Source organism: Nothobranchius furzeri, chromosome 15, assembly GCF_043380555.1.
Source record: "Nothobranchius furzeri strain GRZ-AD chromosome 15, NfurGRZ-RIMD1, whole genome shotgun sequence".
NCBI lineage: Eukaryota > Metazoa > Chordata > Actinopteri > Cyprinodontiformes > Nothobranchiidae > Nothobranchius > Nothobranchius furzeri.
This window is the reverse complement of record NC_091755.1, coordinates 26,404,035-26,424,974: the sequence shown is the minus strand read 5'-3', so window position 1 is coordinate 26,424,974 and position 20,940 is coordinate 26,404,035. Positions and strand designations below refer to the sequence as shown.

Here is a 20,940-nt window from a genome sequence, read left to right as displayed (position 1 = left end):
TTTCAGTTTACGGCGTAAAACTCAAACTTTTTCAAAAAAACGTTTAAGAAATTTGGGTTAAACATTTTGAAGAGTCCACACAGACACAAGGACATAAAAGCAAGTGTACTTTAAATATTATTCTTTTTAATCTACTGACTACATTAGCCTCAACATGTCTCAATGCAAACTTAGTGTCACCAAATGAAATGAAGACACAGTTCTTTTTTTTTGTATGTGTTTATATTCCCCAATAATATGTGAAAACTAAAGAATCCGTTTGATTAAATGAAGTTCAACTTTATCACACACACCTTCTTCTATAGTTCGCTCGATTGGCTGTCCATCTAATGTAGTCTCTCCAGCCAGCTGGGCGAAGAACTCTTTCTTCATCCGTGTGTGACACTTCCTTTGTCGCACCATGAAGCCCCCAATACCTGGTAAAACAAGCCAGGGGTATGTCAGCATTTCAAAATAGAGAAATCATCCACACAGATGTTAAAAGTTGTGAAATTCTGGAGACATTTACCAGGTCTGTAAGGTTTCCGTTTCCTTTTTTTGCTGTCCTCCATGTCCTCTGCGCCCCCTTTGAGACCCTCGCAGTCAGCCATGCCTTCATTGCCTCCTTCTGCTCCTGCATCCCTCTCACCACCTTCTCTGTCAGGGCTCCCAGCTCCATCCAATTTGGATTCACATTCCATGGGATCCCCACAACCTATTAAGATGGAGGGGTCATGTAAATGTCCAGAACATCACTGATGATTCATCACTGAGCAATACACGTAGGAAGAGCACGCCAACCTTTTCCATCCTCCCCATCTCCATCAACATCTCTCATATCTATCCCATCAGGACCTCCTTCACAGCACAAAAGGCTGAGACGGGAGCGACGCTGCCGCCTCTTGTGCAAAGGAGACATGGAGATGCTACGAAGTAAGGACATACCCGACTCAGTCAACCATACCCCCTCCAGTCGGTAGAACTGAGGCTCTGAAATGGGAAATGTTCAAATCTCAGTAAAGTAGAATAAAACAGAATGTTTACAGAAATATTTACTAGTAAGTAAAATTCACTAACCTGGCTCTTTAATCTTTATGGAAGCCATAATTGCGGACTCTACTACTGAGAACAAGGACCACAAGTGGGGAGGAAAGAGAACATAAATAAAAAATTCTCATCAGTAAAGAATTACTTTGAAATGTAAATAGTTTATAATTGTGAGGTGGTGTCATTGTGAGACTCACCCACAGGTTTGGGGACATATGGGGAACAAGATGTGCATGCAAAACCCTCATCAGAAGCTTGTTCCACCTCATCTTCTGTGTACAGACTCTCACAGACAGCATGGACCCACCTGCAAGGGCACAGAAACACACAACTCACACTTTTCAACAACTCAGAAAAGTTACGCATAAGGAATCGATTTCCTACTTGTCTTGATTAGCTACAGATTCTCTGTTTTGTGTATGCATGTGGAGATCTAACAGCCAGTACCCACCGTTCACAGTACTGACACTGCAGCAGCAGCTCCTCCTCCATGAAGTTCTCCCTGCATACCGGACAGGTGACGAGGCTAGCACAAGGTCCACAGTGTGTGTAGTTGTTCTGCCACTCGCAGTGGAAACCTGGTGAGCTGGAACCACACTGGACACAGCACACACACCTGGATAAAAAAAAGAAAGGAGATGGGTTACTATAAAATTTATCAAGAGAAGAGAAGCTGCCAAACAAAATATGAGCTCATTTTTGGGATGCTGAAAAGAACAAGGCAAAGCAATTGGATTTTGAATTGCTAATGCAGAGCTGAGATACTGTGTTTCACTGTTTTACATAATATGCAAATTTGCATGCACTCATTTCCATTTGACCCAATTCAAAGCTGAAAAGACGAACAGAGTGTTGCTGTTGTAGAAATAAAAGAAAACTACCATTTGCACTTCCAACCACCCTTTGGTACAGTGTGCAGAGGAGGGTCCAAGCAGTAGGTGTGATAGCTGACATCGCAGTCATCACACAGCAGCAAACGAGAGGGATCCGAGGCCTTTCCACACACTTCACACACAATACACTCCAAACATCGCCAGCCCTTACGCAGCTTTGTTTTGGTGATCTGCATGAAAAAAACTGTTGATTGTATCCATGTTCTTGGACAAACTCAACGTTTAAAAACAACAACACGGTTCTTACTTTGCTGCTCACACAGTAAGGGTGGTAACATTGGGCACACTGAGCACAGGCTAGCAACTGCCCCTCCACACCTTTTCCAAAACTGCCACACACAACACACATGTCCTGAAATGGAGAAAAGGTTAAAACAAATTTAGAGAACATTTATAAAAAAAGACAACTCACACGTCAGACAAGACAAACGCTCTAACCTGGAGGAGAACAAATTTATCCGTGTTTGAGAAAAGAACCACAGTGTTCTGCATGGTGTCATCTTCTTCTTCGTCTTCCTCCTTACTCAGTCCAGTGTCTGAGGTCATGCTAAGCTGTAAAAGAAATATGATTAATGTGATTACATTTTTAAATGCATACTTAAAATTCTGCATATTAAATTTAATCTAAATTTGTGAACAATTCTCACCAAAAAAGCATCAATGCAAGAAGCCATAGCTTTGAGACGTGACCTGCCGCCGCGTCCTCTCCCTCCACCGCCCCCTCGAGGCCTGCGCTTTCCAGGAAAGCTGCTGCTTCGTCCCTTTGAATAAGAAATATAAATGCACGTAAAGTTATTTCAATACAAACAACATTTAAAAAAACAAAACTCAGAGTAGGATCACGGTGAGCCCACCTGTTTGACTCTGGAGCGTCCTGGAGATCCTCTGCGTTTAGCCTTCTCTCTGTCACTTCCAAGGAGCTCAAAGGGAAGCGAATCATCGGTCTCGGTGAGCAGGCTATCTGTGCGCGATCGTCCACCAGAGACAAGCCCAAGCTCCATGGACAGCTGAGGATCGGGTTCTCCCGGAGAGCCCAGGAAACCGCTGCTGCTCTCATCTCCATGACTCATATTAGACATTTCATCCAAGAGCAACTCTGGTTTGACCTCCTGAAATTCTCGTTTAATATCCAAATTATGTCTTTTTATTTGCTCGTAATCATCTTCCTCCTCCTCATCCTCCTCGTCAGAATGAGGAGGTGATCTCCTCTCCATATCCATAGCAGAGAGAGCCTCATGTTTGTCTTCTGATGGAGAAAGGGCGGGAGACTGCTGGTTGTGGCACAGACTTCTCTCCAGCTTATCATCCATGGACAAACGTTCTGTTTTGCCCACGGAAACAGAGCTCGGATCTGACATCCGTGAATCCACCTTAGACACGTCATCAGACCCACTCTTTAATGACTCTTTTGATGGGTCTTGCTCAAGAGTGAGAGTGCTCTCTTGCTTCTCTTCCCCTTTCTCCAACTCCATGCTTTCATGGACTTGATGTGAAACTGCTGTAGGTTGCGTCTGTGTTGCAGGGACCAGGGAGGAGGTGGCTTGTGTCTTCTGCCCGAGTGCGCCTCCATCAGGTTGACACGGTTCCTCTTGTTCTGTTGTTTTACTCACTACATGGATTAACAAAATCACGATCAGCATCATTAGATTATGTGTCTCTTATCATTAATGCACAAATATAAGATGCTTCCTCGTGACCAGCATGTGTTTTGGTTTTACCTCTGGACACAAGTGGAGCAGCTGGCACCACACTAGTAGAACCTTTTGTTGCTTCCTGTGGCTCTGTTGTATGAACTGCAGACGCCATTCCTGAATTAAAACATAATGTAGCTCATAAACATTGTAAATAGAATATTTGGTAACGCTTCCTTTTGCCATCTCCTAATTACTAAGTACTTACATGGTAATTACATAGTAAGTTAACGTGTATTATTGTGTAATTAAAGTGTATAATTGTAATAAAGTGTAATTATTGTGTAAAGCAGTATTTACTGGGAATTATTCATAAAAATAAAAACTAGAATTGAACCCGAGTTACATCGTTCCACAAATGTGGAATGACCTTCCAAGCGCTACCAGAACAGGAGCTTCCTTTCCAATTTTCAAGAAACTCCTGAAGACCCTGCTCTTCAGAGAGCATCTTCTTAACTAGCACCTTGCCTGCACCCGTCCCCCTCTCTACCGTCCACTCCTTGTTCCCTACTCTCCATGACTGATGTCAATGCTGTTGTTGTTATTGTTGTTGTTAGCCTCAAGGGCAATATGCCGATTATCACTTGTAAGTCGCTTTGGACAAAAGCGTCTGCTAAATACATAAACATAACATAAACATAGTAATTAGGGGACTGTAAAAGGAAGCGTTACCGAACATTTTCCAAACAATTCCTCCAAAACTTTACACCAGATGGAATTCTGGCATACCCAATCCCATCTGTGTCTCTTCAGCGTTATCCATCCCTGATGTGTCCTGTTCAGACAAATCTGTCTGCTTTCCTGTTAAGACGTCAGCCTCCACTTGGCTTGTCGTCTCCTCTCTGGTCTGCTGCTCCACGGTGTCCATTTGAGCACCAGGCTGCTGCTGCTGATCCTCTGTGCAAAGCAGGCAAACGGCCTTGGCTTCTGGAAACTCCCCTGATGAAGCACACTCACGGTGCATACATCTAAGATAATCAAGAGATCATCAAAAATTATAATACTGCGAACGGGTGTCAGCTGCACATTATAGTAACTTTTGCTGCGTTTTAAACTAACCTGTTACATATGCTGCAACACTGAAGCACAACAGATGGGTCCGCAGCTTTGCTGCACACACAACACGCTGAGCTGCGTTGATGCTGGCATCCCTCACACACAGTGTAGTTCTCAAACCACTGGGCTGAACCTGGCAGCACCAATCCCCGGACACCACACTCCATGCACACACGACACCTCTGATATGAGAATTAAAGTTAGAACCAACAACTGATGAAGCATGAAACAAAATCTTACTGATATTTTTTTAAAAGCTGTACAAATGTAAATGTATTCTCTAAAACTATTTTTGTTATGAAATCCAGATGAATAAGAAAAAAAGGGATTTACTCTGCACTTCCAAGGATCAGAGGGAAGAGAGTCCATGGCGGGCTGGAGACAGAAGGTGTGGTATCCCTTATCACAAGCATCACATACCAGCATTTTTGAGTCTTCCCCTGGTTGTCTGAAAGTAAGAATCAAGAGAAAAACCAGAAAGAACTTCACAAAGAATAATATTTTTGTTTCAAACATGTAAAACTATAACTGAAACTTAAAAATGGGTGCAGTTTCATTCAATAAAATAAACTGACCTGCAGGTCTGGCACACTTTACACTCTGGGCACTGCCACCCTGCTCTCTGGATGGGTGTAGCACCAATTTCCAAACATGTCGCATGATAGTGTAGGCCACAGCCCGTGCAGAAAAGCAAATCTGTGAGTTCTCCAACTGAATCGCACACTGCACACCAAGCCTCCTCTCCAGCTAAAGATAAAACATATAAATAGCTTTATTAATATTTAATCCTCGTTGTCTTAGGGATTCACCAAGGAAGTCATGAAGAAATAACCACAAGAAAATAAGTTAAAATATTGTTTGGTTAAAGCTGCAATAGCAAATTTGGAAAGTACATTTCACAGAGCTAACTTCTGATCAAGCTTCATGCTACAGAGAAGCAGCACTGGACTGTTGCTCAGTGGTCCAAAGTACTTTTTTCGGATGAAAGCAAATTTTGCATGTCCTTCAAAAATCAAGGTGCCAGAGTCTGGAGGAAGACTGGGCAGAGGGAAATGCCAAAATGTCTGAAGTCCAGTGTCAAGTACCCACAGTCAGTGATGGTCTGGGGTGCCAGGTCAGCTGCTGGTGTTGGTCCACTGTGTTTTAGCTAGCTGCATTGACCCTGCTCTTGATATCAGGAGATTTTGGAGCACTTCATGCTTCCATCTGCTGAAAAGCTTTATGGAGATGATTTCATTTTTCAGCATGACCTGGAACCTGCTCACAGTGCCAAAACCCTTACTGACCATGGTATTACTGTGCTCAATTGGCCTGCTAACTCTCCTGACCTGAACCCCATAGAGAATCTGTGGGATATTGTGAAGAGAACATTGAGAGACACAAGACCCAACACTCTGGATGAGCTTAAGGTCGCTATTGAAGCATCCTGGGCCTCCATAACACCTCAGCAGTGCCACAGGCTAATTGCCTCCATGCCACGCCGCATTGAAGCAGTCATTTCTGCAAAAGGATTCCCGACCAAGTATTGAGTGCATAACTGAACACAATTATTTGAAGGTTGACTTTTTTTGTATTAAAAACACTTTTTTTTTTATTGGTCGGATGAAATATGCTAATTTTTGAGATAGGAATTTTGGGTTTTCATGATCTGTATGCCAAAATCATCAATATTAGAAACAATAAAAGGCTTGAACTACTTCAGTTGTGTGTAATGAATCTAATATATTTGAAAGTCTAATGTTTATCAGTACATTACAGAAAATAATGAACTTTATCACAATATGCTAATTTTTTGAGAAGGACCTGTATAATCTATCATCGGCACAAGCTGTGGGATCTTGTGAAGAGAACATTGGGAGACACAAGACCCAACACTCTGGATGAGCTTAAGTCCTCTATCGAAAAGGATGCTCGATTCAGAATCATCATCTTACCCAACACCTCTGCTTTGTCTATGTGCTCAGGACAGAGAAGAACCAGCTGTTTCATGGACTGGAAAGATCCACTGGCTGCCGAGCATGGGAAGTGGTAGAATCGTGAACAGTCCTCTATGTGGCATCGTATGGTTGCACCCAGCCTTTTGCAATACTCGCAAAGCTGAGCAAAATAAAATATATATATAGTATCAATAGCAGCATTAGTATTAAGGAAGAATCTTGATTTTTAAAAACTATCTTATATTGTTAAATTCACATCACTTACACGCTGTGTCCCTGAGATAACGGCCTTATCCACGTTCTCCAGCTCCTCATCCTCTGTCTGCTTTACTCCCTCTGACCACACTGCACACCAGTGGTGAACCCAACACCCCCCTGTTAAGTATAAGCAAAAATTCAGTATGATGTCAAAAAGTTTTCAGGTTCATGTGCACCGCTGATCTCTTAGAACAATGAACTGTTTGAAAGTGATCCAAAACAGTAAAAGTGAAAAGTTTTGAGTTTAACCTGGGTCATCAAGGAGTGCCGTTAGACAAGAGGAGTCCGAAAAACCAATGGAAGACAGGTCATCATTTCCAGGCTGTGGCAGTGGGAAAGCTGATGGCTTGAGAGTTGGCCGCTCAGAAGACGGCTGAAAGTGTCGCAGCTCCCGCTGCCCATGCAAGCTCCGTTCCACACAATTGCAAAGCGCACAGGCACGGGCACTCTCTCTGTTCAAACACATAGAAATAAAACACATAAGATAAATCATATTATGGAATTTCCGATATGAAGGAATATGCTCTTGGGATCAAGCAGCAGGAATTTCAGCTTTTCTGATGTGAATCAAAAACTTACACAGGGGCGCTGGAAGAGGTTGCATTAACACCAGACTCATTCTCTGCAGCAGGTGAAGTCTTGGATGACTCATTGGCAGAGACAGGCTGTTTTTCAGAGGCACTGTCATCAGCTGGTGATAAGGGAGGACGAAAAATGAAGCAAGAGTACATGAAAACTTTCTTCTGCTCTACTATCAACATGATAAATTGCAAATAATTATCTATGAAACCTGAAATTCTTAAGCACTTTTAAGATCCTCAGGAAAACCATTGTACAAACAAACAAAGAGGACAACATTAAAATTACCTGTTGGTTCAGAGTCATTTTCGTCGCAGTTTGATTTCTGCTCGTCCATTCCCCGTTCTGATTTTGACCTCTTTTACAGAGATCTATAAATGAAAAACACACACAGCATAATGTTTAGGATGTTAATCAAATGGCCAACAATACATCAAGATAGTTCATCATGAACAATAAATCTAAGCATTTTCTTAGAAGATTAGCTCATGGTAAAGCCATAAAACCTTTATCAACACGTAATTACTGAAAATGCTGGAGTACTCAAAAACAATTTCAAAGATTTGTGATTTTATCATAAAAAACACAAACAAGTATATGAGTTTACTGAGTGAGATGACGAAAAGCCCAGCTTTAAATGCAATAAACAAAACGGCTGACTACCAATTTTCATAAATGAGTCCACCAAAAGCATCATAGCAGAAAAAAGGAAAAACATATGCAACTCTCTCGTCGTGCCAAAAGTCTTTCAAATGCTAGAACGTTAAATATGTAACATGACCAATATGAGTGCAGTAACACCAATAAAATTCACACGATTTACTTGCGCTAATAATGCAGTAGTGGGAATAAAACGCAACCGAGATTTTTACGCAAACTTACAAAATTAGCGCGGAGGTTACATGCGACAGATCAATAGAAATTCGCTTTAACAATTAATTTTCTTTACCAAACAATGCATAATCCAAGTCGATGATGAAGCTATGAGCAAAAAACGTTGGGTGTTAGAACTAAAATTTCTGTTTTGCTAAATAAAACAACAAGAAATCGGGATACACAAAGAAAATACAACTTCCGTATACTGAACTTCCTGTTGCAGCGGGATTTGGGTCGTGCAGAACCTCGTCAGACGCAACTTTGTTCCGCTATGAGATTCACGCCTTTTACAAAGCGCTGTCAAACAAACAATAAGAGAAAGGACCAAAACAGACTGAGCCCAATTTTTGGCCCAATCTATATTGAATGCGTACTTTCCGTACAAGGCTTAAAAAACCTATGTTATCTCTCGCTCTCTCCTTCACACACACACACACACACACGCGCGCGCGCGCGCGCGAGAGAGAGAGAGAGAGGGGGGGGGGGGGGGAGATTTGTAACAGTTCCTTTAGATTTTCTCAAATGCAGCTGAAAGTGGCAGATATCCGACCACAGACTCGCGTGTTAACACTAGGACTAACCGTGAAGCTAAAGTCATTTTATTTAAATAAGATTTGATCGCCTCTTCCTGAAATAACCCAGCGTGCACAACTAGCCTGTCCTCGTTTATTGCGGGAACTACTGAGACGCGATGACAGTGGTGTGAATGGAGAAATATGTTATTTTTTAAATGCATTCGCGCTGCGCAAATTATATATATTGAACAAGTATCTCGATTTAAACGATGAACGATTGAAAAGGTAGTAATTCGACTTAAAATAGATACCAAACACTAATAAAGATCAGACATGCTTCTGATACAAAATCATTAAAAACAACTCGATTATGTTTATTATTGCAGACAGAACATCCACTATAAGACTCGGTAAGGTTCTAATTTTATCAGCAGTACCTGGGATGTCGCCAAATGATGATTATTACCATAATGTGTTTAGCTATATAATCCATAACACACATTTTAGTCGTCCTCAGAAGTAATAGTAAAAACACTATCCCTAAATGTTGAATATAGGTTTCCCCAACCTAGCCCGACCTACAAGTTAACGAAAATGCTAAATAAGCTAGACTCGCTCAGTTGCACAAAGCAAAAGTAGTAATGACACGATGTGCAATTCTTGATTATAAGCCAGTTATTGTTGCAATTTAATGACGAACACGTTCGTTTTTTGGTAAACTAAAATTAATAACAAAATGAATGCAACAACAATTGCCCCTCGGGGATGATTAAAGTTGAACACTAAGCACTATTTGTCATAGTAAACATCGACTGAAAGGTTATTTCTTTCCAGCAAATAGACAGGTCCATGTCAGTGACGACAAACTGACACTGAAAAGCTAACAACTACCAACAGAGGCGTAGCATCAAAGTCTCCCAAACAGACAAGACTATGTAAAACTATACAAGACACAAGGGAATATGCCATTAAATGTGCCAGCAGCGTTATCTGTGATTTACAACGCGCATACAACCAATGTATAACTACCCGAAGTTAGCAAACACGAAGCATAGCTAGCTCTCCAGCAATTAGTTGTAATCAAAAGGTCCGGGCTACAAATTCAAGAGCTAACACCGGTATAAGGTCAGGGTTTGTAGCTTTAACTGTGCATGTTTGCAGGAAGTTAGAATAAAATATCTTGTAAATAGCTTACCTCACAAAAATAAATTCGTCTCCTCATGCATCAGCAGAATCCAATGAGCCACACAGCGTCCAGAAATGCTGATGGTCGCTTCATTTTATGTACCGGACTAGCGCTGCAGCTAGCCGGCTGCTGCTCTGAGAGTGGGGGAAGTGCAACTCGTCGGATGGCAGGCTGTTAGCTGTTGAGCCAGATGGGTAATGCCGTGGCTACCAAACTAACTAGCGACTGGTGCTTTATAACGAGTCGTCATAAACTATCGAGGACTTAATAAAGCTAAGAACAAAGTCCCCAAACAGTCCAGAAAGATGTTCCCCGGCTTCACGTTGTGGCTCCTTTAATTTAGCTTAAAGGCTAACTGCGAGCTTCAGCTATGTTCTGGAATCTGGCTCGAGATTTTGGGTTTGCATTAAAAAAAACAGCGTATCCGGAAATTACGGCACTAAACTTTTTTGACTTGTCAGAAAATCCACTTTCCTCAAAGTTTTGAACCAAATGCAGACTTTCATCCATCTAAATTTACAGCTCAACTTTGCATGGGTACCCTTGTATGGGTCACTTGGTTGCGTCCCCGCACGGCTGTTCCGCTAAGTGGCTAATCGCTGCTAGCTGCGCTCGGTAATAAACAACTACGTCAAAAATTATACTTGCATGCAGGCGGACGGCCAGAACATGGGCTCTATTGGAGCATATTTATAACAGTGTTACATCCTAAACTCAACAGTGAATAAGCAAGCGAGATCAAATAATTTATCTGTAGATTTTAATCTGGAAAACGCAGTCAGCAAAATATGGTGGATATAGTTTATTTTAGGTCATTCGATTTTCGGATCCCAGGAAGCCATTTTTCATTAGATTGCTAAGATTGGGACCGGAGTTCAGGAAAGTTCATCATGTTCGTGTGCAAAATCATTTTGCAAAGCAATTTAAAAACGTGTTGTGTTATTTTTCGTGGTTGATGATCCTCAAACAGCTTCTATTCAGCTAAATCATAGCACATGAATCAGATATAATTGAATTTGAGTCATGAATCTAACTTTAAAATTTCACCTGATTCACAATCCAAAATATCATCCTGAAGTTATTTTAGGACGTTTTAATGTGTGTTCTGGTAGTATGACAGCAACAAACATAATAATTAAATGTAATACTGCACGTAAAATGTTTCATCTGTCAGACCTTTTAAATTAAAAACAAGACCACTGCCTTTACTTTTAATAGGACAATATATTTTTTAATTTAATTGAATGTTTTATTTATTTCTCATTTCTCACTTTAGGTTTAAAAAGTCACGTCTAGTCATAGAGGAAGGGACTGTTATCAAATGTGAGAATAATACAGAGGTATGGATGACTTGGAAAAGAGAAGCTGAGTTGAGAACTGCTCAGTTTCTGGTTTAAACTGATGCTGCTTTGTATTTCATTAAAAATAATTAAATGGTCCCCAAAATGCACAATTTTAGCACAAGTTTTACACTAATATTTGCTTAACAAATCCAAAACATAACTATTAATAATAATCTTAAAGGCTGCAAATCAGCACTGTCAAATTTTGTATATTGGGGATGGCTCTGGGTTTGGCCTTAATTAAGGCAACAGCCTCTCTGTCCTGTCATCATCCACCCCACTGTGAAAACACAAAGGCCTTGAGGCAATACTAGGACTAAAGCTCTAGTGTTACTGGATGAAGCATGTGAACTCAGAGGAAAGGAAGATGTCATGTTGAAGAGGTCAGATTTAATCCCTACAAAGAGAAGAACCCTTGGTTATTTTAGACATATAAAAAAACTCTAATCAAATATTTCAGCTATAATGCAACAATATTTTGAGTGCTTCAAATTCAGACCCGTTCAGTGACATCAGAAATCATGCCCTTTAAGGAATGAACAATCTTATTTTTCCTGGAGAGTGACCTATGCAGCACAAATAATTTTCTGGCTTGTAAATCTGACCCAAATTTATAAAGATATTTTAGCTGTGATTTAGACCTGAAAGAAAAGGGAAAGTCATGTGTGTTAGTGTAGGCTGCATTCCACTTCTGGAGCTTCACCTAACTAGCACATGTTCAAATTAGAGTGCAACCCTCATTACTGTCTGCCAGGGGGGAAATGCCTAATGTTATATAGGACAATTTTAACAAGTAAAAACAATTTGTTGATAAAACATGTGATTTGACTATTTCCAATTAGAAGTGGCTCTGTTGGGTCACCTTAAGTCTCTCTTTGCCTGAATGTGAGGTGAGCATGTTTTCATTTTGGAAATAGGGTATTACTGGTCCCACTGACGGGATTACTTAACTTCCCATTCAGCTTTAGGAAAATTGGATTAGATTTTGGGGCAGAGCCTGGTTAGAAGACAACGACCGATTTGCCAGTGGATGTAAACAGAGGGTGGGATTAGGACAATGGGTGGCTCCCATTGGTCAGGGGCTGAAGACAGTGCTTCCCCATCTGGCTCCTGCCTTCAAGGATAATCCCCTGGAATACCTTCACAGATGTTTATAACATAGCATAAAATGAAAGAGGGGATAAATATTCAGATTTCTTGTATGGTATTTGCTTTGATTTGTATTTCAGAGTTTAATTATTGTGCACTCATGGGCAGATAAGACAAGCTAACATGGGCATTATTCTTCCTGTCATTTATACAAATTCCAGTTTACTAAATGATCTTATTCTTAAAACCATAATGTAAAATGTTGAGTTTTATTGTAAAATCAGGGTTTTAATGTGTTCCTTTACAGATCAGTACATACAGCCTTATTTCTGGATGTAAATAATATCAGCAGATTTTTACAACTAGCTCTGCACTGGATTTTAAATCAAATTATGTTTTTTAATGAGTTTAAATGCTCAGATTTGGGAAATCTGTGCAATCTGAAATGATTAATCCCACAAGCAAATGGTTTCACCACAAGGGGGTGTATAAGATCAAAATTTCATTCCTGAGTCAAGTATTATTTAAATGCCTCATCCTTAATTGCATATATAACACAGGAAAGGGGGTTTACTTGTATTTTTAACACAAAACTTGTGGAGTTCTTGCACACAACCTCTACATTTCTGAGAAACTTCAAAGTTGATGTGAAAAAGTCTCAGCTTTTCATTAACCCGATGGATGCTGCATACTGCAACATTCACAAGTCCTGATCATTCATATATATATATATATATATATATATATATATATATATATATATATATATAAAGATGGTTATTTGTTTTGTGACATGACATGTATAATACAAGCTGTGGAATTATTTTTAATAAATGCAACCTTTATATATTATGATTCATGAAGTACAAAAATAAAAATTCTGTTGTACAGGAAATATGTTTGTACATTTTTTTATCAGAACAATAATAAATGACAGGAATAAAAATATTAATTTACAGTTATTTTGCCATTAACCAGCTCAGTTCTGACGCTTTAACAATTCCTAAAGATTGAAAGTAATTCCAAGTTGATCTTTACAGAAAATTAGAATATAAGCAGTAGTGTAAAAAGCCATTCCAGTGTGTTTTTCTTATTTAAAAAAATAAAACATGGATGGATCACAGCTATAGTGTGATTTACAGTCTGTAGATTTGGATTTTAAGGATCAAATATGCTGGCATCTAAGAAGATGCATGCAACTCTGTAGAGGAATCTGGCATACCAGTGAACATCTGACATCTGTCTTTCGAGGGGTCGCACCTCTTGAGGTTTTGCCACGACAGCTTCACTAAGATTGTCTTTATTGATCAGTAAGCTCTCTTCATTTATCGATGATTTGTTCTTTGTGCTCAAAGTGCTAAAATGTGTTTCAGTCTCGGTGCATGCTTCCGTCTGCCTTTCTTTCACCATCTCCCCCCACAGTAGCTGGTTTAGTGGGTGGAGCAGCCGCAAAGGTCCAAAAGCCCAGTGTGCAAGTCTGTGGTTCTCCAGCAGAGCGTAGCTGGAGACCAGCACTCCATCAACAAACAGAGTTCCAGCTTCTGTCAAGGGGGCGTACACTCCCATGCTTTCAGTCTCTGAAATTGACACAATCTGTGACGGTCGTGTTAGGCCACCTGCAGTGCTGATGAGGACACAGTCTCTGGCTTTAGCCCTGCTAGCAAACTGAGCCCGGTACTCACTACCACCACATCTGAAATCAGGGGCCAAAAAGACCAAGTGATGTGGAGTTAGAACCAATCTGTGGCCATCTTCTGTCTCCAAAGACAGAAAGGTGGACCAGCTTTCTTTGTTCTGGTGCAGAAACGAGAGCACTTGGCTGAACACGACCTGGCCCGTTTCAGACAGAGCCATGACCTTGTCCCCAGGGGTCACAGATGACAGACTCTTCTGCTGTCCTCCAGCAAGAGTCACCCGTGCCCAGCCCGGAAAACAACCACCTCTCTCCACAGCTTCTGACTTATCTGCAAGATAATTTATGCAGAACACAAAACATTTTATTGTCTTAAAAAAAATCACACCACTGTCTTGCGTTGTCGTATTTAAGAACTCTTCAATCTCACCTGATTTTACCGAGCAGTGGATGTGATGCTTGGACTCATAGTACACCCAGTCAAAGCCTGCTTCTACAGCCAGCTGAGCCAGAAGGCCGTACTTCTCCGTCTCCCTGTCGTCTGTGGTTATATCCACAGCTCGGCCTTCGTAGTGTAGAGAGCCTTGAGGGTGGTGACCATCTTCATCCCAGGCCTCCGTCACACGCAGGTGCACCCCAGGCCACTGGTTCATCACTGCAATGGCCAGCCTGTTCAAACAGTCCTTACATCTCTGTGCAAGGATGACACAGAAGAGACAGGGATGGGCTGGTGTGTTAGAGAGGTTAGACCAATGTCGTCTTCGTCATGCATGAACATACCAACGCTCATTTGGGAGAAATCAGTTTGCAGCTTTCTAAAAATAATACTTTACTTTGTAGGTTCAAGTCATATTTAATTGTTCTTTGTTTGTTATAGCCAACATCGGTTGTTTTACTCAACCTAAAGTCAACACTGCTTGTACAGAATCTGGTTCAAGTGAAGTATTTGTAATTGTTTCATTGGAACAGCAGCCACGTGCAGTGCACAAACTGATCTCGGATTATTCTAATATATGTATGCACACTTTGAAGTAGAGAAGGAACTACTAAATGATTCTCCCCTCTAGTTTGCTTAAAGGTCATCTCACTTTTGCATAAACAATCAGAGTGCAACCTACTGTAGCAAGTCCGGCACATTCTTTGGCTTTTTCAACAGAGTGACAGAATAATCAAGGCCATTCTCTGCCTTTCCAGCTTGTTCCAGACTTCAATCACACACTTTCACCCCTGAGACATTTGATCAAATATGTGCACAGTGACTCCTAACACCCCCATGAGCCGTAATGTTACAGACTGTCAGCTTTGTTGTAAAATTGACAACCAAAGGGGGGAAAAAATGTATGACGCCAGCAATCTGAGGAGATACACTTCTTTTCTATTTGTATTCACTTGTGTCTAAAATTAACCTTCTCAAAAGAAACTTGCAGCTGAATGCAAAAAAATAAAAAGGAGGGAAAATGGTGAGAACGCGAAGAAAGTGTCGTAGGAAAAGGTCGAGGTTGAGACGAATGGGGAGGCCAGAGGGGAAGAATGTATGGGCACGGAGTTGGGAATGTGACAGCAAGAGTGAGGAGCAGAAAACAAACTGGGTACATTTCTCTTGCGATGCCATTGAGGAGAGGCGTTTCATTGTCACAACTACAATAGTCGCTTTTCCGACGGTGCCATTACTTCAGCAGGCGGGAATTTTGTATAGGCGACCCCTCTGAGTTTCCAAATGACGCACAATGAGGGTCTTTTACGTGTGGGCAAAAAAGGGGGCACATACATACACTCACATGGGTACCAGGAGGATACACATGTACACTTACAGATTCTCATCACATGCAATCACTCTGGAAGGGGGAAGGGACACAGACTTACATCCATAACGATCACAGAGCCTCAGCATCCAGAACAGATCATTTGAGCATCTGCATTTTTAGCATCTTAGTCACCAGTGTCTTTTAAAAAAAAAATTATATATTTTTGAATTGCTAAATGAAGGGGAAAAAACATGTGCCTTGAGTTTAATATTCTTCCTAGAGGGCAAACAGAGCCAGTGATTCAAATCATTTATTTCCACTAACAAAGACTTTGGTTAAGCATTAAAAGGAAGTGTTCCAGTAGGGAACTTGTCCGTTTAAGAGGTGTTCAACTGCTTCCTGGTCTTCGTTTTTAGCAAACAGTGAGCAAAAGCATGCTTAAAATGCATACGGTCTGTTGGAAACCGGACATAACTCAGGTAGCCTAAGTTTCAGCAAATAATTGAGATTGAATGCATTCTCAGAGTGGAATACACTGGAGCATCTGCATCAAGTGCCTATCTGTAAAGGAAGTTTAGGACATGTTTGTGTCTCACCTTAGTCATGAAGCGGTCTGCACTGGTGTTCTCCTCATCCTTGAACACAATATCAGGGTTGTAGTTGCACACCAGCTGGTTGAAGCGCTCAGAGCTGCGTGTGATCTTGCCCTCTGCTCTCCCACTGGCCCCAATGTTGTTTTCTGAGAAGTTGGGGAAGAACTGCTTGTAGTGCATGGCTGTGAGTTTCCTGGGCCTGGAACGCATTCCATACCCAGGCCCCGGCCCACATCCATGGACCGGCCAAGCACATGTCCACACAGCAAGCAGGCCGAGTGGAGCCAAGTGGACCCACCAGAACTGCTTCATTGGGGAGGGTTGGAGCTCCCAGGACTCAGCAGCTCACAGTGACAGCCCGATTCCAGGTGAGTGGCAGCAACTGAATGAGGGTCAGATCTAGATCCATTCCAAACCATGGATCACCAGCACGGATATATTTTAACATAAACAGCTATGAGCATTTAGATTTTATTTTGTTACTGGATTCACTATAAAAAATACTAAATCTGTAAATTTTGTCTATATGATTGAAATGAACAAAAACAAAAGCCCAAGAAAAAAAGAGTAGCTGAATTATTTCTGAGGTTTGGCATCAAAGAGTGAAAGGGGGGAAAGTTCTTTAGGAGTTTCTGAGCAGAGGTTTCAGCAGCTGGCATGAGCTAAAAGTCATCTTATGTCCTTCACGGGTACCTGTACTCGCGCAGGTGGTTTTGATCGTCTCTGCTCACTGACCGCCTCTCTACGCAAACGAGGGCAACTGACACACACCTGAAGTCCCACGACTCTCCGTCTCTGGTGAGCTTCTATGAACAGTGCGCTCCCTTCTTGTCCTTCCAGATTAATCTCTGTGGAAACCTTTTCTTTTTCACCTCCCTCTCCGTCCTCCTTCTCTTCCTTCTGTCGCGTTTCACAGCTCATGTCCACCTTACTCCTTTCATTGGGTCTTATTAGCGTCCGGACATTATTTGCCCTCCCTTCCTCTGCGCGCTCCCACCGCAGACGCACGCGCCTCCAATCCAGCCGTAGAAAGAGCGCATGATGTGAACACAATGGCCTTTCCGCCCCTTTTAAGTTAATTGATATCTTCTATTACTGTAATTACACACGTTTATAAGACAAATCACCATGTCTTATTCACGCACAGGCTAGAGCTAGAATTGCATTACATGAATAAATGCACATCACCAATTTAAAGGTGTGGAACACTCGTTTAATCAATACATTTGCAGCGGTCTCTGAAACGATACTTCTCCTTAAAAACAACATGTGTTGCTAGCTACTCCCGCAGGAAAACAGGGCTGTACTGACTGAGAAGAAATAAATAAAACAATTTAATTATTTATGGTTCTCGTTTATTGCGGGGATGACATTCTATAAATAACCAACAAAAGGCGATATCTTCAAAGCTTCAAAGTAGCCAGCTTTATTTTTTACACTAGCCAGCTTTGTTTTTTACACTAACTACACATTGTACACATTTCTCAGTCAGTCATTAACATTTTCACACTTTTCTCTCTTTTAAACACTGTCAGTGCCCTAATCATGACGCAGCGTAGCCAGACTAAAGAAATATATTATTTAGTCTCGGTCATGGGGTGGGTTTTACCGTTGTCTTTCAAACGATCTCCGCGTCCTACTGGACAATGAACAACATGACGTACACACTGCGGTAAACAAGAAAGGCCGCTGTAAGTAAGGGCTTAAATACAACTATCTGCTCCAGATTCTAATAAAGCCCAAGTCCAAATAGTCCAAAATTGATGTAAAAGCCGTTTCAAATGAGTTTTTGCCATTTTGCTCCACTCCGTCCCATCATCCCACCCACGGCCCACGAGATGAATAGCGGACCCTGATTGGCCCACAAAGCAGATGGAGTGCTGTGACTGGCCCACCCTTGTGGACCAATCACGCTCTATAGCCCTTTTGACAAAACAATGCCGTCAATTTGCTGCAATGCCGTGGCGGCATCAGGGACCCTTAGGTCGTTTATAAGATCAGACCATGGCGGTAATGTGGCGCAATCGTGGCAATTTTATAAAAGATTAGGTGATGGCGGCATAAAGGGGGTATGGGGTGGTCTCTGCGCTGCCGCAGACTTCTGTTTATCTTGGGCATAATTTGCTTTTTATTGCAAATGAAGCCGTGATCGGTAAGTTTTTTTAACAAGCAGCTCCTAAAGATGTCTGTTCCCATCAGTCCCTGTGCAGTCTCTGGTGATCTGAGCTTCAGCTCTAACAGAGAGGCTCATGGAGCTCTGCGGCGCTCCAGTTTGCCATCTCAGCTGATTTTGTTCAAAAAGCAAACCTCATTGCCTGTGTTTACTTTCACTTTCAATAAATTTGTCAGCCGGAGCTCAGCAATAACTCCCCACGTCATCATGACATCCGTCTCTGTTGTGCCAGGGCGCATACGACAGACCGTTACCACAATATTACTACCAAGCGAGGTGGAACGAATGCCACAAAATTCGCGCAACGCCATGCCGGCATGGCGCGTTTATAAGACATACCATTGTGGTAATATTTCGCCGATTTGTCAGCATGGTGTGTCTTGTAAAAAGGGCTTATCAGTTTGAAACCCTTAAAGGGAGCCTAAGTCACTTCCGCATCATGGGTCCCCGGAAGAACGAAAAAAATGAATGCAAGTCAAAGGGGCTAAAAATGCTATTTTCTAATTCTGCTTGTTTTGTGCCATGGATTTCAAATATGATGTCCATGAATTTTAAAGACATATTTGATAACAAGAACGCGCTTATTTTCGAACAGGGGGAAACGTTATTTTAGGTTTTGTGTGAAAATAAGTCCAGGACTACAAATGCGCTTCACGAAAGTGACGTCATCAAACCAGACACGGAGAAAACTGAGGGAAAAGGGCTGTAAGTTCAGCAAACTTCCCACAGGAGGAAAGAACCACCATGAATCTGGTCATTTGGTAAGTAGCAGCTGCGTTAGGTGAGAGGAGATTATGTGGTTAGGTCACACGTGCAGTTTTCTAGTTTGTAGTCATTAACAAACTTTTACAAGCAAAGAAATCTCAAAGTACGTGACTGACATGGTCGACACACCCATCATTACTTCTCATTTAAATTGCACTATAGTATATGTGCAATCCAGGGCGTAAGGCAAAGTGGATTAGAAAATAACGTTTTGCCCCGTTGACTTGCAGTCATTTTTTCGTTCTTCCAGGGACCCACGGTGCGGAAATGACTTATGGGCCATTCCCATCTGTACCGGGTCGGCCCGGGCCGGGTAGCCCCAGTCGGTCCCAGCCTGGCCCGGTTGATTCCACACATCCTTGTCTTAAGCCCATGTGGGCTGATTTTACCCACCAATCAGAGGCTTGCTCTAATGGAAGGTGTGAATTTGCTGTCAGCAGTGGGTGTGTTGGCCCTGGTCGGCCTGAAGCAGACCCCCTCGAGAAGAGGGCTGAGAATGAGCCTTGGTTGGCCCGGAAAAATACCAGGCCACCCAGATATGTAAACAACCTACGCTACCCGGCCCGGGCCGACCCGGTACTGATGGGAATGGCCCATATGGCTCCCTATAGAGAGCTTTGATTGGCCCACCTGAATGCTGCTAGACCAAATCTAGTTCACTAGGCTAGACACAGAGCACAATTCGCTGTAAAAAAAAGTGTGCAAAATTTCACTAAAGGTAACAACTGTTTTCAGGTGTATTTATTTATTATTTATTATATTATATTATAAATTAACTAATTTAGCAAAGTGAGGTGCCTGAACACTTTTATTGGGTACCTGAATGTTTTTCCTCACAAAAACACAGCTAGAACACCGAACGCTGATTATATTACGGCTATAGCAGCAGGACGAAAACAAAAAAACAGTCAGATGAGTCACTCCGTACGTTCGGTTCGGGTCCAATATTCCACCCCCTTTCTTCCCCTGCTACCACCGTAACTCTTAAAACCAGGAGAAACCTCAGATGTGTACTCAGATGGTCACATTTAATGCTCGTCCTCCCAGCTGTGGACATGTTCTCGTTTTAGACAAAATTTATTCAACTGTTACCGGCATATGGTTACTGCTAGCCTGTTCAAACAGCGTCCGGCTCCGGACTATGATTGTTTCTTTTCTCGTCTAGTCCCGCCTCTCCCAAATGCTGATTGGTTCTTTTTTCCGTTCGCCTATCTTTTCCATTTTGTGATGGGATTTTCGTTAACTTCTATTATCGTTGTCACCTTTAATTCAAAAATCAGCAAAAATGTCATGTTTGTTATCCAATAGCATGGGGAGGCTGTTTGAACCAAGATCCCAACCCACGGCTGAGCCGTCAATTGACAATGGCCAGACTATTGTAGTGACCCCGCCCACTGCGGTACAGGCAGGTGCATTGTGGGCAACAGGTTTTCAGTTATTTTGTTCTATTTTGGTATGGTTTAAGGTTTTATTGCCAGAGTTGTGTGGAGGTTGTTACTCCTTTGTTGAGTGTTCTGATTGTGCTATTTTTGTTCATGATGTTTTGTGCCATGAGAAGGGGTTCCATGCCGAGGAATGGGAC

At 41.8% G+C, this 20,940-nt stretch overlaps 2 protein-coding genes across 6 annotated transcripts in view; both read right to left on the bottom strand.

Annotated features, from left to right (window-relative positions):
- kmt2d (lysine (K)-specific methyltransferase 2D) overlaps positions 1-10,249 on the bottom strand; it is a 28,450-nt gene extending 18,201 nt beyond the window's left edge. For 2 of the 5 annotated variants that reach the window (XM_015967881.3, XM_015967883.3), the window contains exons 1-22: positions 10,027-10,249; positions 7,729-7,811; positions 7,441-7,552; positions 7,111-7,313; positions 6,869-6,978; positions 6,601-6,763; positions 5,242-5,413; positions 5,000-5,114; positions 4,670-4,848; positions 4,340-4,578; positions 3,638-3,727; positions 2,774-3,528; positions 2,567-2,680; positions 2,358-2,471; positions 2,167-2,271; positions 1,908-2,089; positions 1,478-1,642; positions 1,224-1,333; positions 1,057-1,101; positions 781-969; positions 509-694; positions 294-416 (exon numbers count right to left, since the gene is read on the bottom strand). In XM_015967881.3, coding sequence (XP_015823367.3) covers positions 294-416; positions 509-694; positions 781-969; positions 1,057-1,101; positions 1,224-1,333; positions 1,478-1,642; positions 1,908-2,089; positions 2,167-2,271; positions 2,358-2,471; positions 2,567-2,680; positions 2,774-3,528; positions 3,638-3,727; positions 4,340-4,578; positions 4,670-4,848; positions 5,000-5,114; positions 5,242-5,413; positions 6,601-6,763; positions 6,869-6,978; positions 7,111-7,313; positions 7,441-7,552; positions 7,729-7,777 — 3,520 coding nt within the window. In that variant the 5' untranslated portion in view covers positions 7,778-7,811; positions 10,027-10,249. Of the gene's footprint in view, positions 1-293; positions 417-508; positions 695-780; positions 970-1,056; positions 1,102-1,223; positions 1,334-1,477; positions 1,643-1,907; positions 2,090-2,166; positions 2,272-2,357; positions 2,472-2,566; positions 2,681-2,773; positions 3,529-3,637; positions 3,728-4,339; positions 4,579-4,669; positions 4,849-4,999; positions 5,115-5,241; positions 5,414-6,600; positions 6,764-6,868; positions 6,979-7,110; positions 7,314-7,440; positions 7,553-7,728; positions 7,812-8,389; positions 8,528-10,026 lie in introns of those variants that run through there. The other 3 variants (XM_015967884.3, XM_054745909.2, XM_015967882.3) reach the window with 2 other exon arrangements.
- A 3,095-nt stretch (positions 10,250-13,344) lies between these two features.
- dhh (desert hedgehog signaling molecule) lies at positions 13,345-16,871 on the bottom strand. The gene is made up of 3 exons (XM_015967886.3): positions 16,424-16,871; positions 14,513-14,774; positions 13,345-14,413 (listed from the first exon to the last, which is right to left on the bottom strand). The coding sequence occupies exons 1-3, from the start codon at positions 16,730-16,732 to the stop codon at positions 13,608-13,610; spliced, it is 1,377 nt and encodes a 458-aa protein (XP_015823372.3). The 5' UTR covers positions 16,733-16,871; the 3' UTR covers positions 13,345-13,607.
- Positions 16,872-20,940: the final 4,069 nt, after the last annotated feature.